This window comes from Pyrgilauda ruficollis, unplaced genomic scaffold (assembly GCF_017590135.1).
Source record: "Pyrgilauda ruficollis isolate IOZ18807 unplaced genomic scaffold, ASM1759013v1 scaffold4, whole genome shotgun sequence".
NCBI lineage: Eukaryota > Metazoa > Chordata > Aves > Passeriformes > Passeridae > Pyrgilauda > Pyrgilauda ruficollis.
In genome coordinates, this window is record NW_024525489.1 from 14,070,266 (window position 1) to 14,098,055 (window position 27,790).

Consider the following 27,790-nt stretch of genomic DNA (forward strand, 5'->3'; position numbering starts at 1 on the left):
GTCATTTTTCAGCTGTCAGCTCTACAAAGTCTCTGTGACTTAGAAAAGGACCCAAGTGTTAGGATGTTCCACTTTTCTCTAGAGTAGCCAGGCACGTTAGTGGAAAAATTACCTAACAAATAACTTCATTTTCAGATTAATCAAGTGGATCTACCATCTCAAAAATATTCCTTCAAGATGTAAATTAAATAAGAAAGAAACAACCAGTAAGTTATCTTATTCTGGATTTCCTCAAGTTGTGTAATAGGAGTATATGTGGAAACAATATGACAGCTTTTGAAAGGTAGTGATTTCTTCCATTTTCCTTTGTTTCCTTGACATCTAGTAATATTAGCAACAGAAATATTTATTATATATGATTCAGTAAAGTCACCTACAGTCATTTGCAGTAGCAACTAAATGCATTTCTTTGTTTTTCTAAATAAATGATTGTGAAACACTCAAGTAAGTAATTCCAGACTTCTAAGGATAGCGATGTTAGAGGACTCAGGGACTCTTTAAGGGTTTTAAAGACTCTTAGAGGGGAGACAAAGGTCCTCCGTGATCAGTTCAGAGGTGCAGGTGCCTTGCTTGTTCCCCAAGGCAGCCTAATTTTCTGCAGTCAGTGCAGGAGCCTATAGTGTCTGTGGATACTTTCTGGTGAGAGGAATACATAGAAGTCTAATGTTGCCTAACACCTGATAGAACTGAAGAACTAAGAGGACTTTAAAGCAGCAGAAGTCACCGTATTTTAACAATTGTTGACAGAGATACTGGATACATTTTGGAATATTATTCACAAGTCCCATAGGAGGTCTTCTGTCTTTGTTCATCTTCCCTCTTTTTTCTTACCAAATGTTCAAGTTGAGATCCCCTGTCAAAAAGACTGTGAATTAACTTGCATAGAGTTAAACTCAGATGTGAAAGTATTTGTGCTGCTGTTTAAGGTGTGTTTGTGTCCTCATATATTGCTATTACCTCTCTCTTACAACCTAGTGATTCTGTTCTGTTCTATTCTGTACCTATTGATTTAAGATCCTAGAAATAAATCTGCCTTTTCCTACAGACTGCTTCTAGACTAGCTCTTGAGAATGGGGAGGAATGGTCCAAGATCAGAAGCAAAAAAATCAGCTAGGAAGTTGTTCTGAGATAGTAGAGAGCTAGAAGCACTTCTGTGTAGTCAACTTAGTTCCCATCCTGGATTCATAAGGAACCACAAATAGCAAATTAATCTTGGTGTTTCAATGGTAGCATCTTTTAATTCTGGAAGTAGTGTGCTGATGCAGAGTAAACAAGAAAAAACCATAAAGACCATTGCCAGTTTTACAGAAACTGTTCTGAGAACAGAGGTACTACTTCACCATCCATCACCCACGTCTTGGAAAACTTCTTAGCTGAAATGATACTATGAAAGTATATAGACTTGAGGAAAGTTGAACATCCCACAGATGCCACAGTGTCTTCTTAATATACAGTATTCAGGATAAGAAAAATAAGAGCGGTATTCTTGCTTACTAAGAAGGAATTCCCAGCCTGTAGTTTTCCAGACAGAGAAACAGTAGTGACAGTGACAGAAACAGAGCCCAGTCAGGTACAGGCTAATAGAGCTATATTTCAAAAAATATAGTTACATTGGTGACTCTCACAGAGTTAAGCCTGCAGGAGCAAGTAAGTACTCAGCATTTTTTAAGCAGGTTCAGAGTAGGCAGCAATGTGCAGCAATGTACAGCCATAAAGGCTGACAGTGCATTAGCAGGACCCCTACAGCCGTGTCTGCTACGGGGAATTAGGGAAGGCTCCTGGGTTGTTTCCCCTTCACAAGTCATGGTGAGTCTTTTGCTTTCCTGGGAAGCTGCTTTTGGAGGCCCACACTAACTGTCTGCTTTCTTTGTTTATGGCAGTGTCTGGAGGCCGCAGCCGCTTGCACCTTATTGACCTGGGCAGCTGCGTGAAAGCGCTCGGCAAGAACCGCGAGGGAAGCTCTGGCCTCTGTCTCTCCTTGCCAGCGCTGGGCAATGTCATCCTCGCCCTTGTCAATGGGAGCAAACACATCCCATACAAGTAAGTGATGGTCTGGGTTGTGCCTAATGAGAGGATGCTTGAAAGCAGTTTGTCTGTCTGTGCCTGAGGCAGATTTGGGTAAGGAGGAAAACAGTCTGCTGGGCTTACTGCAGCCCTCTTGAGCCATGGCAAAAGCTGCCGAGGTTCAGTGACACCTTATTTGACCTTACACCTGGTAGCTACACACTGTGTTTGACAAATAGGTTTCAAAGGAAGAAGCCTGCTGAAATAGGACCCAGGTGGCTGAAAGATCTTAAGGTTTGAAGTTCAGCACATTAGGGTTTTGTTTTCTGTGGCTGTTCAAAGATTTTTTTAAGGTTTCAAAGCATGTGAGAGTGTTTCATATTTGTTCCAAGGAGAGGAACATTGCTGCCATATTGCAGCTCTGTAGAGAAAATTATCTTGCTGTCCACTGTATGTAATTTACTTTCTTGGAAATATATGTCACAATGAATATGCATGTTTGTCATGAGATTCCTTCTGTGACCTAAGGTTACTTTGAGGGTTTTTTTTGCATGGTTTGAATCTCAGTGTCAGATTTTCATATGCAAAAAAGAAGTAGGCCCTGTTTGCCGCAGTAAACCAGTGACCATGGCTGCTGCAGGTGGCTTCTGGGAAACAAGAGGAATTGCTCACCTAGTGGGTTTTCCTTGTGCTCATTTCTTGCCATCACTGCCTCTCCCTATGTGGCAGATGTGCAGGTCTGAGAGGAAGCTCGGATTCATTTTCCGGCCCAGGGAGTCACGCTGCCTTCCTGTTGAGAAGCTCCTGATTTTGTGGGTGGTATTGCTTTTCTCCAGCCTAGATCCTAGGGAATAGCAGCTAGTATCATGGGAATGGCTTCCAGTAGCATCTTGTAATCAAACTGCCAATGAATGCTGCCATTTGTGAAGGACAGGTGTATGACATCAGGAGTTAGGAACAACAGGATGACACGGAGAATGAACCAAGTCATCCACAGAGCAATATTTCAGTCCATTCAGTGCATTTTACCCTTTTTAGCATTTAAAAAGCTGCAAACGTGATTATTTACACATGTCCATTCAAGATTGCTTCTTTGTTTTTGTCTTCGTTTTGGCAAGTAAAAATGAATTTATATTGGTTATAACCTGTTTATTTTCCGACCTTTAGTTTCAAAAATTATTTGGTAGTCTGGATGTAAAATATGCTTTCTGGAAATATTCCCATTCCTGGAGCTTAATCAGGCTGGAATTCAGTTAATGACTAACCAAATTTCTATATATAAATATTCATTAAATGTTTAGTGGATCATGTAACTTGTAATAGCATGAAAATACCTTGAATTTTGCACTTCACAGAGTGTAACTCAGGCAATGCTTATCACAAACCTGTCTTTCTTCCAGTTGGATTTTATGGCTTGAAGAGAAGGTCATTGGTAGGAATACAAAAGATAATGTTAGTAACACTCACTAAGCTAGAACTAAACATACAAGGAATTGTTACCAAATACAACAATTGTCTTTCCTGGCAATGACTGACCAGGAGAAAAACATTACCAAACACATCTTCTAGTTGCTGTGTGTTCAATCTCTTTTTTCTGTGGCTTCCAGCTGTTGCACTTCTGAGCCTACACAGCCAGAGATGTCAGCACATTTTCTCGTCAATGTCTGTACTGCTGAAAGAAGATCAAAGCTCTCTCCAGGCCACAATCCCCTCTTTAGTTCACTTCTAGTAAGAATTCTTCCTATAAGAAGATATTATAGAGTGTAGAGAAGTGGTTGGTCATCTGTAAATCAAAGTCAGTGTCCTGTTTGTAAGAGGACTTTTAAAATATAATTTGAAAAAATATACTGGCATATTTTGGAGCTAACCTTTTCTTTTTCTTGCTGAGAAGAATCTAGAAAACAATTTTCCCATATGTGGTCTATTCTTGAACAATGGAAATAAGAGTTTTGGTGGTTGGATTAATGTAGACACCATTAGCTCAGTGATCCAGCAGTGCAGGTGTGTCCTGCTCCTCAGTGGAGATGAGAGGAAGGAGAATTTGGATGTGCATGTGCTGTATTGCAGAAGAGGCTCAGTACCCCACAGAAAGGGATTATATGTGTTCAGTGGCACCTCTTGTTTAGAGCAGTGACCAGCCTCTGTGACTGGGGTAATTCCCCTTTCTCTAGGAGGTGTTCTCTTTTACTGTTAAGTATAAAACTATATTTTTGTTAACTGCATTTTTGAGTGGGACCAAAGGAAAACAATAGAAGCGTTTTCTTATGTGACAGCTCTGCACATTGTGTGTGGTCTCAGTAAATTTCCATAGAGCAACAGACAAAATGGAACATCTTTTCTGTATCTGAGCTATTAAACAGGCATTAAGTATTTTATGGCAGCCTGTCAGTAGCCACTGCATGGCTTCCTGGGAACTTGGAAACTCACAATGTATAGTTTTTCTCTGACTGCGAAAATTTGGTTCTCTAAACTTTGAGAGGCTGCAGGCTCTTAAATTCACTTCAGTTTTGTATCCAGCTTTATCTCCACAGGTAGTAGTTGTAGGGAAAAGCTTGTTCAGACTCATAGCTGGTGTAAGCAGATGCCACTGCATTGCCTTCAGTGGTTTTTGTGTTTGTGCCAGGGATGAATTTGCCTCTCCACCTGCAGTCTCTATGAGAAACACATGCTGTTTTTCAGCACAAGTTGCTTTTCTTTAATTTTTCCCCATAAGGCTAAACCTTGGAAACCATTCAGTTGGAATCTTTCTCCCTTAGGAAGAGCCCCCCCATACACTCCCATTTTGGAAATAATAACAAAGATTTATACTAGCTTTAGCAGGAACTTGTTTTCTGAAGTTGTAAGAAAGTAATGTAGAAATTCTTGGGCATCAAACAATATGTTTGATATGGTTTGGGGGCTCTTGTCTTGTATTCAAGTCAAATTTCATATTGCGCTGAGGATAGGACAAGAATCCCTACACTGGGCAAATATTTGCAGCCAATGAGTGACCAGACCATGGTTTCTGGGAGTTTGTATCTTTCATATATGTACTTTTAATCTCTTCCTAATCTCTCAGAGTCACTATTATTGTCACTATTTCCAGATCTATTTTGAACCTTAGTAAGAAAATTGTTCTGTCATGGTATGAACCACTGAATTCTTCCAGCTCAGTGTCATATATAAAAATAAAATTTTTATTTGACTTAAGTACATTGCCATTTAATGTCACCAGTTTCTTTTGCTCTTGAGGTATGAAAAAAACCTTCAGAAGATTGGGCAAGAATTGTTTTCTCCATGGGAATGTCAAATATCTTCAAAAAAATTGGAAAGGGCACTTGCAAGCTCAAGCAAGAGCAAGGGAGTCAGTGACCAAATATGGTTGGGCTTAGATCTGCTACAGAAGGGTTTTGCTAAGATGCAGTAATTGTTAATGCCATTTTGTTTTTAAGAGTATTTCAGTTTTATGTTAGTGCTGTATTATCTGCCTCTGATTTCCAAGAGGAATGTGTTTTAAACCCTCAAATGAACACCCATTTGCACAAACTCCAGATACTGGTTTCTATAGCTCACTATTCAAAAATTACTCCAGTTGCTAGGCAACATGGGTGGTGATAATTCATGGTAATGTTGTTTTGGAAATAATCATTTTTATGCATTTTAATGACTGTGAGAATGTAAGGAAACTGTTTAGAAAAGTGCAAGACTGTATGAATTTCTCTTCCAGAAATTGTTGCTTGTTTTATTTAATAGGCTTCTCTCTTAATGTGCTATCCCAATGTGCTAGTGTTTCTAGAGGCAGCTATATTTTCAACTACATGCTTGTGCTTACCCAAGGAGGGAGTCTTGTCTGTAAAACAGATGAGTGTGAGTTAAAAGCATGAATTTTATTCTTGGCACTTCTGTTTCTCTGTCATATGGTTGCATTTCCTCCCAGGTCTTACATGCTGGTATTGCTTTATTTGATCCCATGTGCAGAAAATCAAATTATGTTAAGTGAGCGGTGCAAGGTTGCACAAGAGGCTTCATGGCAGAGCCACTGTGTTTTAAGATCTTATCTGGTGTTTAAAGCATGGGTTAATCCATTCTTTCTTCCTGCATGACCTTTGGAAAATAATTTATTCACATGCTTATTTCTTTATTTGCATTTATAAAACTGAATTAGAAAAAAATCAAATAGGATTTTTAAAGGGCATTCAGAATTGGCAAAAGCGCTATATATTTTTTCACTATTGCTAGGATTGTTACCCTATTTTTACCCTTTCTTTAGAGTTAATGACTCACATAAATACCAATGTCATGCAGAATGTGAGAGTTTTTTTGGTCAAATGTAGAATATTATTGCTTTTAAGTAAAGAGAAAAGGGAAAGTGTTGGATTATAGTATTGTGGTATACTAGTTAAAAGAATGAGCTGTATATCAGATATTTTCTTTAAATTGTTAGTTAATTTTTGAAAAAAAATGAAAATGGGGTTTGGATGGATCCAGTACCTCAGTTTCTTTTCTTAGTTAGATGGGTGTATCTATCTGCAGTTGTTTCATCTTTGTAAAAATCTGTGTGTGAGAAGAACTGAAATGCCAGGTATCTTTTGTTTATATGCACTGCCTTTGCATTTTTAGCATGAGTTATATTATATTATTTTTCTCAGAAAAGATGTTAGGATTTTCAGGACGATGTTAGGATTTTCTTGGGCAATAATTATTATTAGTACTGGAGATTTTGCCCTTATTTATGAGCTTGTACAAAGTCCTAGCTTTGTTGGATTCACACATCCATGTCTGTTTACTAGGTTTTATTTAATTTAATGACACATTTGAACTACATGTCAAATGAGCAATCTATTTAATGGTTACTTCATCCACACCTGAAACTAGAATTTTTTTTTTTTTGTTTTTTATTAAGAAACTTGAATCACTTTTACTTTCCACTGCTTCATCTATATCTTCTATTCCTTAACTTTTGCACCTCCTCAATGAGAACGTGGTACAAAGATCACAGCCTCAGAAAAAATACCTGGTGTGCTCTTTAGAATCTCCAATCTTTCTGTGTTAATTTAATATTGAATGCACTACAAGTGGATGAAAAACTGTTTTGCTGTTTTACTTGAGGAACTGTGAGAGCAGAAAAAGGGGGGCAAATGAGGACATGAGAGACAGCTGAAACAGAATCACAGGGCTAGGAAATGGCCTAAAATGAATGGCCTTGAAGGAAAAGCTCCAAGAGACCCTGAAATTGTGTGTAGAGGAGACAACAATCCATAGAGAGGAACTGGGAAGCAAACAAGGAAGAAGAAATGAGCCTATTCAAAAAGAGAAATAAGCCTAAGAAATACCCCTGAATGATCCAATTGTGGGAGAATGTAGTAGAGTGGTCATCGGCCATTTTGCTGAACGTGAAATAGTTCCTAATTAGCTATCAAAAACATGGCCTGCTCAGGAACAAAAGAATTTTTCCGTGATGTTTTCAGCCAGGTCTATGTGGCCTAGAACCTTGGCTAACAGACACTGAAGCCATGCCACCTTATACCAGTGGAAGACCTGGCCTTAGGTACATGCCCTTTGTCACTGGGCAAGTGCAATGCAGTGCCCTGCAAGAGCAATGAAACTCTGTCAGCATGCATATAATGAGGACAGCACGCATACAATGAGCATCTGGCAATTATATTCACCTTTGGGGCATTTCTCTTATCTGACAGTTTACTAGGTTAAATTTCTGGCAATTTACTTCTTTATTCCAGGGGACTCCATAAAATCAGGGATGCACAGTTTGCGAATGTAGGAAAACTTCTTGCATTTTATTAGAATAATTTAATCAGCAGCTCAGGAACATGCAGGTGATGAGTCGGCATGCTCCAGCAGTTGCTGTTGCAGTGTTCACCAACTGTGTTCTTTATTGTAGGATAGTTTGTACAGCTGATAGTGCAGATTTGAGCTCTATCTGCACACATCTTACAGCACTATGTTTCATCATCAACTTAAGGAGAGGGAGTAAAGAGACAAAATCCTCAAAAGAAGAGGCACAGTGGGGCTGCCATTCCCCAGCTTTGGGTTCTTAACTCAGTCCTGCCAGTCTGGCAACGTGACAGGAATTGGAGCAGCGGTGTCTGTGAATGTGTGTAATGGGTGTAAGTGGCTATGTTGCATTCACTGAGCTTGAACTCCTCTTGCACCAGTTTCACAACAGACCTCAGCTGACAAGCTCCATTCTGCACAAGCATTCAAGTGAGAAGAATCAGGCCTCATGAAGTATCTCTTTGAATGCCCTTTGAACCACTAAGTGAATTAGTACTTTATGGATTCTGTAAGCAGCAAATAATAATGGACTGCAAAATGAAATGAGAAGGGAAGTGCTGTGGTTTATAGTCAGACTTAACAGCAATTACTAATTGCATTTAAATAGCCATTCCTATGAGCAGCAGATAGCTGCATCACAGAAGGACACTACTTTGGTCCCGGGCCAGCACAGACGTGGCTGGTAATGAACAGGCAATCCAGTAGCGTGCAGTTATTCCTGAAATATAGCTTGAGTGGAACCCAAATAGGCCATTGTGGCAATTTCATACAAAAATTAATCTGTACTTAATTCATTAAAATGTCATTTTGAACCTTTAGTCAGGGTATCCAGCAGTTTATTCTCACCTGTTCCACCACTGGTTCAGGCTCAATTGAACTTTAATACATTTTGTCTCATGGAAATGTGGTGATAATTCATTTCATGTGCAATTGAACAATTTTTAAATAGTCATATCCTTGGAGTAACTACCTCTTGTACAATGCAGCAAATTATCAAAAAGCATGTAATAATTTTTATTAGACTTATTTCACATTTTTGATTATCTCCTGTTTCATGAATAGTTGCATATGGATATGCTGTGTTAAATTAAATTTCATTTCCATATTGATCCTTTTTTGCTTATACAAAACCAGTGTGACTCAGAGCAAAAAGACGTCCCACTGCAGTAGACCAAAGAAAATAGCTTTTCTATTTATCTGCCAGTATATAGCTGCTTGTTTGGAGTTGTGCATCTCATTGCTAAGAAAAGGTTACAGACTGCAGCGAATTTAAAAGAGAAGCAAGAAGAATTATAAATGGTCTGAAATGAAAGGGTTACTCACCTGGAAGAACACTGTGACAGAAATAAAGCTTCATAGTTTGTAGGGAAATGGAGGCCTTTGAGAGAAGCGATGGCAACTGTTCTGTAGTGTTTCAAGGATGTGAATACACACAGGAGAAGACAATTATGTCTGGCGAGACAAAGTGGCAGAATGACTCTTATTTTTAAGTAATGAGGTGGAGGAATATGAACTTTAAAGCATCCTAACAGGGATTCCTATTAGTGGAATAACTACTCAAGAGCTGAAGTGAACACTTAGTTGGTAGAATAATTAAAAAGCAAAATAAAGTTATAACTAACAAATATCCATTAACAGTTACATGACAGACTGTTTAAGATGGGTTAAAGGCTAGGCTTATGCAATTTCAATGCAGAGTTCTGCGTCCAAATCTTTAACAATTTTCAATAGCTGTACTTCCTTTTGATAATTTATCATTGTCTTTGATTGCCAAGTGTCTATGGATGGATGGCAGTTTTATAAATAAACAATAAAATGTGTTCCATTGTGTCTGCTAGAATCAAATCTGCTTTTAGGAGCCTGAAAACCAGTGGTTGGATGGATTGTTACACTTTCATGACTATCAAATAAATCCAGAAAGTTTCAGTGATATGTTTCTCAAGACCCTACCCTAGCAGTCCATTCCTGTGCCAGGTGATTTAAATTCGGTGAACAACTTTTTTTCCTTCATCATTTAGTTACACATTTTTTTAAGATCTCTTGTCTCTTCAAGTTGCAAAATGAAGTTCTCCCAGTGCTTGATCCAAAACTCTACGTAAATCAATGGAAATCTTTTTATTGGGATTTGGCTTAAACCCACAGATTAGAAAACATGCTTATATTTAATTAGATGAGATAATCCTCAAATCCTTGCCAAGGGATATTTCATGTTCTGTATTTGATGATTAGCAGCTTATTTGTTGAAAGAGGCAGTATGTGGTTAAGTGTTACCTAATGTTGAGTTTATTTGGAATTGCAATAATTGATGAAATTGAAATCGGTGAATGTGAAAACTGCAAAAGTACAATCATCTATTGATTGGTTGCAAATGGGTCTGTGACCATGAATTTAAAGCTCAAGAAGTTGATGCAGAAACTTGCCACACAAATGGGAATTTGAGACTACTGAAGTGGCACAAGCAGGACTATTTTTTTTCCTCTTCAGTGTATATAAATAGTATCTCTGACTTTAACTTAAGAATAAACATAACTTGTGCTTACATTTTCTGAGAAAATAGTTGAACATTTTTTTTTTTCAAACTCCTTCTTTTCTTGGGCTTTATTTAGACATCACCCTCTCAATGGAGTGACAGGCCCTAGAAGCTTTTAAGAGAATTGTGTGGTTGTAAGTGGAGGATACTTCAGCCAGTTTGCCTTATTGCTTCAAGAGTATTTGAATGACACTACAACTGCAAGATGTTTTTTTACTGAAGTTTTTGTTTTCATAACACATTTGGGAGTAAAGCAATGGAGATAATCCTCTTGTGCTCTTCAGATACAAGATTCTGCTGGATGATCAAAGTTTTTGGCTGGTGGTTGCCTCCAGGTCTATACACAATGAACAGATGTGGATTTTTTAAAATATGCACAGACTTTTTAGATTTAAGCAGGGTGGTTAGAACTATCTTCTGAAAGATGAAAATTACCTCTCTCATGCTGCAAGATGAACTTTTTTGATTATTTTAGTTTTTAAAATATTTTTTTTGGTAAGTGCCATCCTGGTGATATGCTTTCTAGCAATATCTGACAAGACTCGGTAAAATTAATATCAGACAGCAGATTTAACTGTTTTATCTGTATTGTCTTTTAGCTTTGTTTTGCCTTATCATCCCATCAGAAAAAACTGTCCTACCTGCTGCATTTAAAATTATTACAATTTAAATTATTAAAATTATTTTCCAATGGGTTATTTTTGAGAGATGGTGGAATTTACTAAATTGTTTTCTCTCCATTCCTTAGTTCATGCTCTTGGTCAGAAACAAAATCTCACTCTCTTTGAAAATCAATGACAAAATGTCTGTCCACACTGTCAGAAATATCAGCCCTTGTGGCTCCCTTTGGTGCAGGTGGTTCCAGAGAGCAGTGGTGGCTGTTTTGGGTGCTGTTACAAACATGGCTCAGCTTAGACACAGCAGAGAATGAACGGGGGGAGCACTTACAAGGTGAGCTGTTAAAGGCACCTCATCATCTCTGTGCAAGTGGGACCTGAATCTCCTTGGAGCAGTCTTTTAAGGATTGAACACAATTTTCATATCTGTCTCCAGCTATAGAGTAGCAGAATCTTTTGTGCTCCTTTTCCCTTGCAAACAACAGTTTTCCCAGGCTCTGAGTGAAGTGTTTTTAAGTTACATGCCTATGCAGGAGGATGGGAATTAGATGCAGGGTCCAGATCTGCTACACAACTGGCATGTAAACATAACAAACAAAAATGTTTTCAAAGGTACAGTGTTGGAGAAACAACTACACTTTTTCAGAGAGGGAGAGAGTGTTCTAGGAGCTCTGTGTTCTCAGTCAGATCATGCCTGTGTTCACCTCTTGAATCCTGGACATCTCTCTCACGTGTGGACATTACTGGTGTGGTGGAGGACAGTTCTCATGTCACAGGAAACTGAGAATAACTGCTGTAGTTGTAGTAGTTTACACTGATGTGTAAACTAAGGGGGGAGGAGGGGCTGATGGAGGATCAAACCTGAATAAGGTTGGACTCTGAAAATATGTGAGAGAGAACCTGTTGGCACCCTACCATACAGTGCTCCGGTGAGATTTGTGAAATACTCCTGTTTTTTCAGCTAATGTTGAGGCTGCTTACTGTGAGTATTACAGAAAAAGTGAGGGTAACTTTTAGAGTCTTTGCATCATAGAGAATACAAAATAAGACTGTTAATCTCACAACACATTTTCTGTTCCCTTGTTGGGTGGCTGCTGCCATTTTGGATGGCTGTGTGCTGTGCAATGGCACTACAGTCAGTGCCTTTTATTTGTTTTGTGCTACTCGTGATTGCAGTCTGTTGGAGCTGAAACCAGGACACCTTCCTTTGTGAGCTCCTTTGCCTGGAATCATTTATGTGTGTGTCAGATGTAAAAATCAAGAGTTTTACACGTGTGGTCAAGTCCTGTGTGTCCATTTGTAGGTGCTGTGTTCGTTCTCCTCACACCAATCTCAGTGCAGGGAGCCTCATGCCCATGAGAATGTTGTTTGTAGGAAGTCTCTGGCTGCTGTGAATCCAAATGTTTGTGCTCCCAGGGACTGTCACCTTCTTCCCAGCAGGGCCAGGCATAGTCCAGGCAGGGACATAATACTTCTGAGGCATTCATATAATATATATTATATTATCCCTGGTCTCTGATGTATCACAGCTACTGTTAGGTGTACTCTGAAAATTGGAATGGCTTTTTTCATCCTCCCAAGAAAATTCATAGTTCCTTTGAAAATGCTATTATGTCACACCCATTAAAAAGATAGTATAAAAAAAAATAATTCCACTGGCTAGGTTCCATTCATCAACAGTGCTTCTCTCTGGAGCAATACCTGATTCTTTTGAGGAATCTGAGCATCACAGTAATAGCTGTTCTGATACCTAACCATTGGGAAAACTGCTGTTCCTAAGAATATTCCTCCCATGGAAGAGAACAATAATTAACTGAAGAGAGTAAAAAAAAAACCAAAAAACCACCAGATCTTTTAAACAGGCAACATTTAGATGTGGGCTATGAATAAAGAATGTTGAAGGCTGTGTATGAAATTACAGTAAGGTAAGCTAATATTCAACTCTAACAGTAATAGTTTGGCTATGTGAGAGCCATTTGGGCCAGCAACTACTTACCTATTTTATGCATTAAACAGCTGTGTTATCTCTCTGTTGGAACTAAACTTAATTTCAGAACAAACATACCTTTCTTAATAATTTTTGTTCATATTCATATGGATATGTGTTACCAGTGTATTGTTTCACCTTAATTCATCTCTCAGAAATAAAAAATACCAAATGTTTTCTACTAATATCTAATCTGTGATCCACATTTGCTGATGAATTCTGTAGTCTTCTCTGTGTATTATCCATTAATTGCGCCACTTACTGAAGCTTAATATAAGCTCATTTTTAAGACTCCAAAATGTGAAAGTACTTCTTCATTTCACCAGAAGCCAACTAAAAAATGTTACCAGTGATTATTGGCATAAATACAAAGAGACTTGTCTAAAAAAGAGTTAAGTATTCTATGATGATAATGTAAGTTGTATGCTGCTCATGTTATCTTTCACTGCCTTTTGCAATGCCTGAATGTGTGAGTAAATTTTCCTTGGTTAACGTCATAGTATGCAATAGGTCTATCTGTACAGTGCTTTTTCCTTCTGGCTCCTTTATTATAGTGAAGGAACATCTTCCAACACTGTGGTCTGATTATGCTCATACTGGAACATTTCTGGCACTTAAATTTGAAAAACCTTTGCATATTTATGTACAGAATACTCTTTTGGGAGATTTAAAAATCTGGGCAGAGTGGCAGATCTTCACTCCTCTTGCTGTGCAGGTTCCAAGAAGGGCAGTCATAAGGGATTTTTGCTCCTTCCTCAACAGGAAGAAAAAAATTTCTACTGCCATATTTAGGAAAAAAAGTCCAGTTTTTGGCATATTAAAGACTTATTGTCTTGAGGTCAGGGCTGGATGAGTGTTGAGAACATGCTCATCATAATGTGCTCTGCCATTATCCAAGTTTTGAATTGCACAAGTACAAACCAGCAATGGATGTGTTTGAGTGATTGTTTTAGAGACATAATTTGGGGGGTTTTAGGCATTAATGTGTGATCATGTCTATTTTTGACTCATTCAGCATTGGAACCAGTCAACATAGGAAACAATACTGTTGGGTGAATATCACAGTCTTCAGAAAAGAAACTCTAGCCCAGTGAGACTGCAGGAGATGAGATAGTCCCTAAATGTGATAATGTTCTGCTTTTCAAATATTTCTGTCTTTGCTGTCAATTTTTTTTATTAAATATAGGACTTTTATGTCCCATGATGCCCTTAATTTATACAAGTTTTGCAGAGTATAGATCAGACACCTTTTCATACCTGATCCTACCTGCATCTTTCCATCTATAATGTTTTCTACTCATTAGCAAGTGGCAGCATTATGAAACATAGTGCTCTTTTCCTTTTGCATTTCCAGTGTATCTCAGAAATAACTTTGATTTATCATAGAATTCTGGCAAATAACTGTGAAGCAGTCACTGTTGCAGTATCTTTAGTTTCTCACATACTTTCATAATTTCAAGCAGGTGGGGGAGAAGGAGGCAGGAATAATTGTAAGCTGCATTTCTGATTCTGGGACATTCCAGGGGCCCAGCCCCCCGTGTTAAATCTTTTGGAGGCTTAACTGGCAGCAGGCCTGCCTGACATCTCCACAAGTCACAGTGCACAATGCTGTGACCCCGTCTCTGACAGGTCCCTTCTCCTAGCAGCAGTCACATCCTTGGCAAGCCCCTGTTGCAGGAGACCCACAGGAAATAGTGTCCTGACTGCTGTCTCAGTGACTGTGCTCCTAAACATTCTCTCATACTATATATGGTGTTGTGGAGGAGGTCAAGATGTGTGAAGATTTCACCCTTTCCTGTTTTCCTTTGTATTTGCCAGGTCTGGAATGGAATGATATGTTCTGTTCTCCTAATTGATTAAATGGCATCTATCATAGCATAAAGAGAATCAAACAGAATTATTTTTTCTCCCATGTTACCATTTAGAGCTCTCAATTCTTCATGGATCATTAGCATATAATTTTCAGATGAGCTGGCCAGTAGGTCCCTAAATAAAAATTAGTAGAAAAGATTAGCTAGGAAAGCTAGACTGGTAATGAGCTGTTGCACTATAGTAATGTGATAGGTTTGTAGTTCATATCTAGCCCTAATCAGTGCTAAGTGTGAGTTGTCAGCATGTGATAGCTAATTGGTGTTTCTTGGAATTACAGTGCAACAAAATCACTAAAATAAAAATAAAGCTTTTCTTTATATATGACAAGTTAAGGGTTAATTATAAATGCTTGGGTCAAATACACCTCTTAGCTACATTATATGCAAATCAGCTGCACTGAGGGAAGGTTCATGGGCTGTCAAAACTTCTCTGGTCCCTTTTGGATAATTATTATTTTTTTTAAAATTGGTACAGTAGTGGCTTTGAAAACAGAAAAGGCCATTTAAGCCCTTTGCTACATATTTAATATGTCATACAACACACAAAAAACCCCTTAAACCTGAAGTACTGAAGAATATTAACAATACAATGACAGCTTGAACTCTAGTAGCGGTCCTTTTCTTAATGATTTTGTTTGCTCTGTGTTCATTTTAGAACTGCTGTCCTCCCACAGAATTAATTGGATATAAAGTCATAACATAGATCTGAAAAATTATAAGGCAGGAGTAATCTAAGACATTGGATAGGAAAGACTTAAAAGCCTGGCTAACTTGACATCTGTGAGCTGAGATTTTTTTCATTTCACAGCTATAAATAGGTGGCTCTAATCACTCTCATAGTGCTAATACGGGAAATGTCCCGTCTGTCCCCAGTAGCTGGTGGTGGGAATGACTGCTATGCACAATGTTGTGCTTCCAAATTGTGAACCCAGACAAACTCTGCAAGCAGAACTTTCTCTGACATGGGTGCTGTGAGAGAATTTTAGCTATCTCTTGAGAGGCTAAAGCATACATGGTCAGACAATCTCATTGCTAGTCATCCAAATACATGTTTTAATTGGCTGTTAAATTGACCATTTCCAATCAGATTTAATGCAGGCACGGGCCTTTAGATGTGAGGTCTGAGCAAGGCTCTTGAGACTGAGAGAGGGGTGGGGCAGAAGCAGGCTGGGCCATGAAGCTGCGATGACACTGCTCTGTTGCATGCTGGTTTGGCAGCCAGCTGAGCCAAATGCCAGCCAGCATCCACGAGTCAACAAGGAGAGAGGACAGAGCTGCAACTGAAGGAGGTGAGTTAGGTGGGATGTGGCAAGGTGGGGTTGAGGGGACAGCCGAAGTATGGATAATGGAGTAACACAGGAAACAAACTCTGGGAAACTAGCCTTCATTTCTTCCTCTGTTCATAGAACAACTTGTTCATTTATCCAGATCCTCACCATTTGAAATGCAATTACAGGAATATATTTTCCTACTGAGTAAAATTCATACAGTCAGCAGAAAAACTTCTCTGTAAATGATTTGCTTGTCAGTGTGTGGAAGAGGAGGGGTAAAAGTAGAGAAAAGAGAGGATTTCAAATTAATTCACTGCTAAATCATCTGAATTAAATGATCAATTTTTATTAGTGCAATAGCTGCAAAAGTTAATACTGAGATGTTAAGAAAGTCTTGCAGCAACAATAATTTGGTATTATCACTCAGATGTGAGAGGAACAAAAGAGGAAACCCTGAGTTGAAACTCACTTTAAAGTAAATCCATACAACAAACACTACCTTCTCAGATGGTGAACCTTGAAATATCTTGACTGTTCCCAAGAGCAGGAAATCTGGAACAGATGTCCATGCATTTAAATTCAACCCTCCTTTCAAGATGGGGATACATTTGGATCCAGCCTTCTGGATAGAGCCCTCGCCCTCTGTTCTATGCAGATGTGGTACCTCATGTCGGGGTGAAAGAAATTTATCTGTCTAGATCTGAGTAAATGCACAGACTGGTGTCCCCTGAGAATTTACTAGTTAAGCTGAAGAAGACAAGGAGCCTTAAGATGCATCAAGTAGTGAAGACTGCAGAGACAACAGTAACTAGCATGGAAGTGGGAGCTCTCAAACTAGAGGGAAAGCTACTAGGGAAGTTCTTCAAGGACCAGTTTTAGGAGAGGTTTTATTTGGTGCTATCATCAGCAGCCTTGGCACGCAGAGCAGGAGCATGCTAATCATAGTGACACAAAGCTGAGAGCCATCATCTGTACAAAGGCAGATCAGAACATCAGATGGGGGCAGCTGTGGCACCTCCAGGGCTGCAGTAATACAAATGGCACTGATGCAAGGGCTTCCCTGATGGACTGCTGATAATTTCTGATGCAATCTGGGTGCTCATCAGCTAGAAAGGGGATGGGGGTGTGTGATGATTTAGGCATGTTGGCTGATGATCTCAGGTGTCTACAGCTAAATTAACAGTGACAAGGAATGACATCTGTTGAGATACTAGGAATGACAGCAGACAAATAGTAATAGTTATGCAAGGGGCTAGCAATTTCTCTCTTAGGTGCAGTGCTGGTCTCCCATATAGATGAAGAATTAATTGAGACTGAAGCAAGTACAAGAAAGTCTGGCAAGGGGAGTTTTTCACATGAGAGAAAATGAAATTAATTTGTCTGGCATACCCAAATAGAGTTAAGGGATAGAGAGCACGTCTGTACATGTGGCCAGGAGCATTCCCACCCCTGGGGAGGGTGAGCAACAGAAACCAAAGAGCATGAGCAAATAGAAAAGTAGTTGGCACAACACTACTAAATGGAAATGTGTGGGGGAAGTGTTAGAAAGCCATAATGTTTTTAAGGATGGGTTTTCTAAATGCTTTAGGAGGATTATATTGTTCTCTGTACTGGGTAGAGGCAGGAGCTAATACTTCAGTTTCTTCTCACTCCATGCATCACCTGTGCTTTGATGCTGTCCCATGGGGCTTAGGCTCACAGGACTAAGCAATGCATTTCTTTCTTCCTCCCTCTAAGGTGGTTATCCATGTGCTGTCTTCATCAGAATGACTGTCTTTCCTCTTGGCCTCTCTGTGTCTCCAGTCATATTGGCTAGGGTTGGGTTGATTGAATGCTGAGGAACTCTGCTGGTCCTTGGGAGGTCACAGCGGGCATGCAGAGGGGATGCAGGAAGGAGGCTGCAGAGTCTGGCTGTAAACCTTTAAAAGCCAATTCTAAGAATGTAAGAATGGCTGTACTGATTCAGGCTAAATGTCCTTATAGCATCCTGTCTGGCTAAATTCAACAGCAGATGCCAAGGATAGAGTGTAAGGCTAAAATAAGTACTTTGCCAAAAAGTACTCAAGCCTCAACTATTTTCAGCTGTGGGAATTCCTCAGTATCAGCAGCAGCTTTGTAAACAGAAGTAGGACCTTCCAGGCACATTGTAAATGATTCCAGTCTGAGGCTTTTTAAAGACAGTTAAAGTTTGAAAGGATCTTTATGAAAAACTGGTTCAGTTTATCTCTGAAATTTTGTTTTACTGCTTCTTGGATTTTGAACAGCTAACTTTAGGAGAGATCTTTTTTTGTGATTTAAAATTAAATACAGACAAACTTCAGTATCATATATTGCTTTCTGCCACTCACAACTCTGTTCTGACTATCAGCCTTGTGGAGAGGCAGCTGTTAACATGGAAATATTAAAATTTATAGTTCTTTTTCTGAGCAGAATAGATATAATGGGCTCTAAAGCATGTCCTGGTCACCTCAGGTAAAACTGCAAGCAATTGTAGTAATACTTGTTACTACAAATTTAACAATTGCTAACCAACAAGTTTAAAAGAGTTTCTTTACTGTGGCAGGCTATGAGAAGGGCTTGAACTGTCAGATATACAACAGCCTATTGAGAATCTTGTCTTACCAATGTTACTATAGTGGGCAAAATAAATAGAAGAATCCATTTAAAGGGAGAGTGAAACTTCAGATAACATGAAAAATGCATGTGCATCATTTAAAATTTTAAATTGCTGCATGGATGAAGATAAATGTATTGAAGCAGCCTATCTCCAGTTGGTTTAAATAGCAAATATATACATTAAAAATATTTATATACCAATTTTGCTACTTTTACTTACAGCACATAGAACTTGCATAGCCTGGAGTCCCTCAGGTTTTATTTAGGTTCCTCTGTGAATGAAGTATGGAGTGTGAGAGATATAAAAGAATCAAACATTTAGTTTCCTTATGCCTATGTTTATAGATGACAGAATTCCCACTGCCTTGCACCAGCTGCTAGATTTGGTCCCGTGCTGCCAAAACTGTCATCATAAACCTGCCTGTGGTTCCACAGTTTAATTTCAATGCCATGTATTTGACGTCAGAAGGGACTGGTTTAGTCTTTGTCTCTTGTATCCTGTCACTAAATCTGTAAAAACCCAGTTCAGATGCCGACGAAGCTTATGGGAGCTTTTCTGGAGATTTCAGAGACAGCTGGGTTTGGACCACAGTGCCTGTGGATTTCAGTTAATAAAATCCTAATTTTTGGGGCTGGTTTGTGGACTTAACCAAAACACAGGCACAGGCAGGAAATTTTCCTCTGTGGTCTTTATTTGCCATGCAAGTCACCATCATCACTGCTATTGCTCAGCCTGTCTCATCACATCTCTAAATCAGCCACTTGTGTGAGTAGCTCAGCCCGTCTGTGGATGAAAGTTTTGGCTGTCTGACAGCCATTCATTTTTATGTGAAAGGAGTTCTTGGTGTCTCTCCACTTCCTCACAAGGTCACCCCACCCATATTGACTGATGGCAGTACAAATATAGAGGCCAAGGATTTGCAGGCCATAGAGTGCTCTGTTCATTAGATTCTGCAAGCATCATTGCACGTGTCTAAGAAACTTATTTTGACCTTTGAGTAGTAAAGTAAATTGAGACCTTGAAGTGCAATTGGCTTCCAGTCCTAAGTTGTTAAAGAAATAGGTGTAATGGACAAAATTCAGCTTTCTTACTCTTCTCCAGAGCAAAAGAACATGTAAAGTTAGATAGCTAAGTCCATACTTACCCCTATTACTTACCCTGATTTTTAGAAAGAGAGTTATGCATGTTGTCTAGGATCTTTACATAATCCCTGTACATGCCAATACATTATTCCTAAGTGGAAGTCATAGGTTATTAATTTGTAGATAGTTTGGAGCTGAACAACTGAGGCCAGTGTGTGTCTGCTGGAAATGGGAGATGACATAAAAAATTCCTCCTTTTCGGAACTTGCTTCACCTGCTTAATTCCCATCCTAGTTACCAGATTGCTTGGCTGCTGTAAAGATCATCTTCCTTGACAACAGACAGGGATTGCTTCTTTTATCAGGTTTTAGCAGTTTCATGCATCTCTGTGAAGCAATTTGGAACTGTATGTGAAAAGGAAATTTAAAAGGTATTACACTGATTACCAGAAAAGGAAGCATGACTGGAGGCTTCTGACTGTATATTTTGCTTTAATCCTGATGGTTTCATATTTTCATTGCTTTGGTAGTTTTGGGTTTTGGTAGTTTTCGATCAGGACCCAGTATCATGTAAGTGCATAATTTTTTTGCTGTTCATCTAAATGAACAGTTTTGTGAGCACCAGCATCAAGAACATAATGTTTCTAACAACTTGTCTCTCAGTCTGGCATCCAAAAGGGTGTAAATACTGGGCAAAAATATTCCTACGTTTGGGAATTTCTCTCATCTATGTGCTTTCTCTGGTGTGTTCAAGAATGCAATTGAAGGCATTTTTCTCATTCTGTGGGAGCACAAATAAGATTTCTCTCCTTTCACCCAGCTGCTAATCCTTCCAGCATTTACAGACTTATTATCTTCAAACTTTGCATATTATTTTCTCAAACTTTATTTGAATTTGCCAAAAGCCTGGAAGTTTATTGCTGAAGGCGATCAAGTAACCTTGTGTGCAGGTGCAAAGGCAGTATGAACTCTTGAGCCTAACTTTCTTTGGGGAATACATCTAATAAGTGGTGTAGATGAATTGTTTCATTTCCATATCATTAATGACAGCCAAAGTCTGCCTTTTTTTTTCCCCCCCGTTTCCACATGGGAGTATGTGCACTTTCACTGCCCTCTGCTATAATGCTGTGGGCTGAAGGCTCCAGGAGGTTGACATATACAATCTTACTGATCAAAATGCAAAGTGTTTTGTGGAGTGACCTTCCCAGTTTCCTGGAGATGTTATCTATTTACATAAGGAGCAGTGCCAAGTGGAGTGGTTTCTAAAACTGAACAGTAGTCAATTATTTTCAGGTACCACTCCATTTGGGATTGCAATTAGAATAACTGGAGCTGCTCTCCAGCACAGGAAACTGGGAAGGTCACGCTGCCAAATTGTTGGCATCTTGATGAAGGAGTGTAAACTATTGCTGTCGCTACTGCTCAAATGAGCCTAAGCAGAATGAAGTAATTATGAAATCCTCCCAAAAGATCATGAATATTAATGTATCGATTACAAACATTTGAAGTTAATTTTCGTTTGAGGAAATAACCCTGGAGTTCCACCCTGGGTCCATCTGAACGCTATCGCTCCTCGCGGCGCGGGGCAGGGCGCGGCAGCGGCAGCTCCGCCCGGCAGCGCGGCAGGGCTCCGGGCGGCAGCCAGCTGTCCCCTCTCTGTCCCCGCACAAATTGCCACGGGGTATGGCCGAAATGGTCCCCGAGCTGCCTGGCGTGAGGGTAGGGCAGGAGCCAGGCCGCTCCGGCAGGCAGGTGCTTGTCCGCCCGGGGAGGGGAGCTGAGGCGGCGGCTGCCCTGCCCTCGGAGCGGCGCTTCAGCGTGTGTGACCCCGGCCGTGAGACTGGCTGCGGCTCGGCCCCGGGAGCGGAGGCCTCCTGACAAACCCGCCCTTTGCTTGGCCTCTTGAATGCAGAGTGGAGAGCCTTGCTTTAACCTGCCCGCTGCCCGGCCCTCGGAAGGCAGCGGGAGCTGGGGGCAGCAGCGCTGGAAGGAGAGATGCTGCACAAAGGAGCGTGCCCATGCTGATGCGGGGCTGGTGGAAATGCCCTCACCGGGTGTCTGCTCTGCTCCTGCTCAAATTAGCCACCCAGAGGGGCTGGTGAAGGTGCTTTCCAGAATGTGTCCTCAGCAGATCGTCAGGGAATGTTTCTGCACGTTTTCTCTTGCTGTGTGTTTCCCCCTATGACTGCCCTAGAGGCACAGGCACTGTTCAGCTGCATTCCAGCCCTTCCCTTCCCAGCACTCCTGCTGCCCTGGCAGGGCACGGGCAGCCCGGAGGAGAGGCAGGCAGGCTCCTAAGCTGCTCCAGTTCCTATTCCATAGCAGCTATGTTGTCTTCTCATATAAAGCAACTAAACCATACAGACAAGCTGAGCCAAACTTGTGGTTGCCATAATACTTCTAAGTAAGGGAGCCAAGGAAGTCGGGACATGGGGAGAGAAAAGACATTTCCCTTCCCCTTTTTAGCGTAGTTTGGTAGAAGTTAGCCTAGCCAAGTGCAGAGTCCCTAAATTATTTAAAATCTGGATCATTATTGGTTTTAACTGCAGGATTTTTTTTTTCTACTGTAAATCACAGTCTACTTATTGAGCATGTTTCCTCAACAAGTGCTACTGCTGATTTTGGGGAATCTGGCTTTAGCTCTAACATAGAGTTGCTGATGAGTTGCTGAGCCGAATTAGCTCCCTGGATTAACTGAGTTTCTGTTTTTCAGCTAGAATTTATGAGGAGCTGGCCCTGTAATGAAACAGACCACTAGGACCCTTTTTATTTTGTTTCTCTCTGAGCTTTATTTGGATGTTTTCAATGGCTGCTTGTGAATGGTGTTTGTTTCTGTGCTGAGATTCGAAGTACAGAGGGGAGAGGGATCATTTTTTCACATTTTCAGTGTAGTCTTCTCTCTGCAATAATCACTGGCCCTCAGCAGAGCTGTGCTCCTAACCACCTCCTCTCTCCCACCCCAAAACTTGCACTTACTGTGACTTTAAGCTACATCTGGATCTCTGAGCTCTTTTTAGAGTAACACACTGAACTGTAAGTAAGTATATATGTGTTCTGTTTGGTATTGCCAAAGTGCAAAAGTACACCTGAACCAAATGACGTAAAATTCACAGGGCTGGGGAAAAGACTGAGAGGAACGTCTTTCTCTTGTTTGTTGAATTATTTGAATGAAGCTTGTGTGACTTCTGCTCCACTGCTGGCACAAGGCAGAAATGAGAAGATGGTGAAAATGTCTTTGTGTGTCTTCAGAGTTAGCATGGTGGTGCCCAGCTTAGAGCTGGGCTGGCACTGTCAGAAACCATGCACTCTTTAATACGTAAAGGTAAAAGTGGAGTTGTGTGACAGCAACAGCTTTATTGGGAGACAGTTCTATTGTGAGATCAGTCAGCAAGACCTTAAAAAGTAGGAACTTTTTTGTCATTTATGAACAACAGGGTACTCCTTGTCGGTTTTGTGGACTGTTAAAGCTTCATCAGCTTTGGAGCAACTTTTATACAAAAGTTACAGCTCTTGAATGAGCCCCTTTTATGGTGAGAGGGGTAGTTCCCTGACTCTTGGGAGAAGAGGCCAACTCCCATCTTGCTACCATCTCCTTTCAGGTGATTGTAGAGAACAGTGAGATCTTCCCTCAGCCTCCTTTTCCCCAGACTGAACAACCCCAGCTGTCACAGCCACTCCTCATGAGATTTGTTCTCCAGAGCCTTCTCCAGCTCCGTTGCCCTTCTCTGGACATGCTTAAGTACTTCAATATCTTTCTTGCAGTGAGGAGCCCAAAATTGAACTCATTTGAGGTGCAGCCTCACCAATGGGTTTCTGTCCTTCTGTCTGTCACCGATTTGCTTTTCTGCCTTTGGTAAAAAAGAAACAAAATATGCTCTTTTGTGCATCTGCCACATGCTCATGGGTTGCCACAGGCACAAGGATTACGAAATTTTCTCTTAAAAGACAGCAATTGTAGGGGGAATCCCCCTACATTTTATATGAATTTTGTACAATTTCAGATAAGTACCATGCTTGGCTACAGCAACACTTTTCTCCTGCTATTGACCTATTGACTGCTGTAGTGTCACATCCCTTCCAGATGTGGAAGTTTCCTGGTACTGAATCTGAGTACAGTGTCCCCTCAGCACAGTCCTTTCAGCTCCCCCTTCCCCTCTGCCATGAGCACAGGGTTCTGGGTTGTGCTAGTGCACCTCATACGAGATAACTAACTGCAGTGGCAGTGGAAATTTCCACTATGCTTCATTTTCCCTTTAAAGCCAGTCAATTTCCACCTGGAACAAGTTCATTGTCTCCCCAGTGCCTCATTTCACCAGGTGAAGAATTCCCCATGTTAAAGGTCCAACACGTTACCCATCTTTCTTCAACTGCCTCGTTTTGTTCTGCTAACAAAGCCAGGCTTACGTGGCTGAACCACCGAGGGCTTTATCTCCCCACCTGGACTCATTTTTTTTGTGCCTACACACATTGCTCCCATTTCCTCTCTTTCTCTCTCTCTCTATCAAAATTATTAACAGAAAGGAAAGACATAACTAAGAAAACTATACTGGTCCATAGTGAACTCAGCTGTTACACACCTGTAGCATCTGCTGCTGGGCTTGTGCTTTTTGAGCTATAAACTGTCCTTTGTAGAGATTATTCCTATGTAGTAAGAGCCAAAACCCAATATATTCTTTATGTGGTTCCTTTGTAATGTAAACATTTATTACTCTGAACAAAGCAGTGCATCAGCTCAAAGGAGCAAGAGTTAAGATGTTATGATCAAAAATGGCTGTCATAGTTACTGAGATTTTTTCCTTTGACATACCTCTATAAATAATTAGATTACAAGACACCTGAGGGCATACATCATGTGATGCTGTAATCATAACACCTGGAGGGAGTAGACAACTTTCTCCTTTTGGCCAAGTGCCTAGGAAGACACTAAGGTATATGATTAATAGAGAGCACAAACATGCTGTCTTGCACTTCCTAAAGCTCAGTTGTACCATTGTACAGACTCCCTTGTGGAATGTTAATATTCCTATTTCTGATGGTGCTGCTGTTGTCATTGAATAGCCAAAATCTGCATAGTAGTGGGGTGACAGGAAAGGGAAAACAAAGAAAATATTTGTTATTAAGGTGGGGGGTGTGGGGAGGCAGATGCAGGAAACAAAACAAAGTATATAATACAATTGGGTAAATAATTCCACAGAAAAATCATTATTCCAGCATTTCAGCTGGATCTTCCTCTCCAGTATTGCTTGCTTTTTGTGAAACAATTCTGTGTTTGTGTCTACCATACACAGAATGAAATGCTGGGCAACAAAAATTCCTGTGAATTTCCTGAGCACAATATTTATTCTTATTGCTTCATTTTCTATTCATGAATTCTATTTTGCAGCCCTACACAAAAGCAATTACTGTTTGCCTCTTTTCCATGTAGCTCACTTTGAACACACAGACTTTCTTAAAGCTGGAGGACCTGGCAGAGGAAGATCCAGGAAGGCACTGACCATTCTCTGCCTCCTCGCCTGGCCTGCCCCTCACCTGGCAGCATGATACAGCAGCCATGCAAAACTATGGCCACATTTTGGGATTCCTCTGCTGGGTGTCAGTGAACAGCTGAGGGTGGGAACTTGACTGGGGAGAGAGGCCTTGGAGATCAGGCAAAGAGAGTGGAAGTCATTAATGGGAGGAAGAGGGGGAGAAAAGAGGAGTTTAATACTGGAAGAATGTCTAGCAGTGATGCTGGAGAATGGCAAAGTCTGGTGTAGCTGCTTACTACACTGCAGGATGAAACTGAGTTCTGCCAGGCTGTTTCGGGGAGGAGCTGGGGTATGGGAATAAGAACAAGCAAAAAGGTTAGATGAAGAGAGCCCAGGATAGATGCTGGTAGAAGACTGTAGGATTGTAGATCTGATCAGAGAAGAGCATGTCAAAAAGGGTATGAATACATGAGAGTACAGCTTTTCTACAGCGCACGAAAGGAGTGTGTTACTCCCACATCTTAATGTTTTTCTACAGGTAGGAAATGCTAGAAAACCCCCTGGTATATTGTAAGTCATGTTCTCCTTTTCTACTGCTTGACCAGACAAAAGGTGTCAGCCAGCTGCTGCTGCCAGCTAGTTTAGAAATTGAGGCTATTTTATACACAGGAATGTTCCAAGCTTGCTGATGTCTCATTGAAGTGTAATCACAAATCCACATGAAATTACGTAAACTACCTATAATAAGTGCATTTAGATCCTAAAATCAACTGCTATAGGGTCAGGAAATGTCAAAATTAATGGGCTGTCTATATTGTGTTATCCTTTCAGGGCTCTCTCTCCATCCCAAAATATCATCTTTTTTCAAGGCAGATAAAGGACCTGCTTTAGCCGTGAATCAGAACTGTACAGTGATGTGGTCATTGTCAATAAACATGTGGAGGGTGGGATGGAGGACTGTGGAAGAGAAGGGAGATATTCTGAAAGGACTGATACCACCTACAGACCAGTTCGGACAATGAGTTCCTAAAATTTTTAGATGGGCTACTAATTGTATGTTCATGGTTTTTTGGGTATCCTGATTTGAGAACCAGCTGCCCCATTTGCTGTTGGAGATAAGTCCAAGTTAGCTGTACTTTGAATATGAAGACTGTGTAATGATCAATAACTTTGAAAGATCTGTGCTTCACACCAAACACCTATACTTAATGAAGTCTTCAACGTTTCAGGCATTATCAGAGGAATATATGCTTCACCTCAGGGGCATTCATCAGATACTGCATCGATGAGCTCCACAGGGAAAAGAAAAAATTATAAAGAGCCTTTGAAGAAATCAGTCATTCAGGATTCAGAACAGAGTTTGTATAGTTCTAACAGTAAAAAAGGCATAAATCCGTACATTGCAAGGCAAGGATTGAAAGAAAGATTATATAACTTATGGTTCAGTGAGCACTGTTTATTCTGTGCAGGGTTTGAGACAGGGTTCTAGTGGAAAAGTAGCATCCAGTCACAAAATTAACAACTTTGACTAAATGTACACTGGCAACTGGGATTTATGCAATGTCAAAGGGCACATATCATGATATTATGTGCTTAATTCTTCAATGTAAGATTCTGTGTTGTTTGAACTTGAGTATAATTAATCATTCATGAGGAAGGGAAATACAGATGTGTATAAGGAAAGATGTACATCTTTCCTTCTTACTGAAAGGAAGATGTACATCTGAACGAGCTGAGACTTTCTGCCTGGCAGTCTGCACCTCTGTACCATATCTGCTGACACACATTGTAGAGATACCCGAGTTTAGTGTCCTGCACACAGGGCTCTTGCCTCTGAACTTTTCCAGGGGTACAGCTTTGCATATTTTATTTTTGGTTTTTACCTGTGTGGGATATATATGAGTAATATTTAGTCGCTTTTTTTCTGTAGCCATGATTGTCTAGAAGCTAGGCAAGAAAAGGTTTACAAGAAAAGGTAATGTATTTTATTAGAACAAGTGATGTAGTTAGAAAAAAATAGGTGACTTTTAAGTACTGAAAAGACTGCAGAATTGACTTACTGATATACATGCTTTGGAGTCTGAAGTGGGGTATCCCGACCCCACCTTCAATTTCGTATGTGTTTTATATCCCCATAATGATGATGGTTTAGGGTAGATTTCCAAAACTATAAAAACATTAGTGGATGGGATAGAAATACATTTAAAATGAAGACAGGTATATAAAATGGAGTCATTGTGCTGCTCTGACCTATAATTTTTTATTACTTTTGGAGCAGAATAGAAATAGACCATTAGCATTCCTGAAGTTCTCTTATTTTCCATGAAGACATTGATGCATTTCACTCTGCTGCCGTGAGAAATCTTCTGCTAGCCAGGCTCTGCTTAACACAGTGAGCAACATACACCTGGGAGCAGCAAATGCCATAACTTTCTTCAAAATTTCCTGTGTCTTAGTTTAGATTGCAGAGCCAGAAAATCAACAAAGGTCTTGCTTCTCAGAACCTTTCCAGTGCAGAAGTGCAGACCTCTTTGTAAAACTTCTGCTTTCACAGGAAACTTTGCATTTTCAG

At 40.2% G+C, this 27,790-nt stretch overlaps 1 protein-coding gene across 1 annotated transcript in view; it reads left to right on the forward strand.

The window, feature by feature from the left end:
* Window positions 1–27,790, forward strand: part of KIF26B (kinesin family member 26B) — a 270,861-nt gene that overhangs the window by 219,706 nt on the left and 23,365 nt on the right. Inside the window, exon 10 of the mRNA XM_041477047.1 lies at window positions 1,881–2,040. Within this exon, the coding sequence (XP_041332981.1) occupies window positions 1,881–2,040 (160 nt within the window). The remainder of the gene's footprint in view (window positions 1–1,880; window positions 2,041–27,790) is intronic.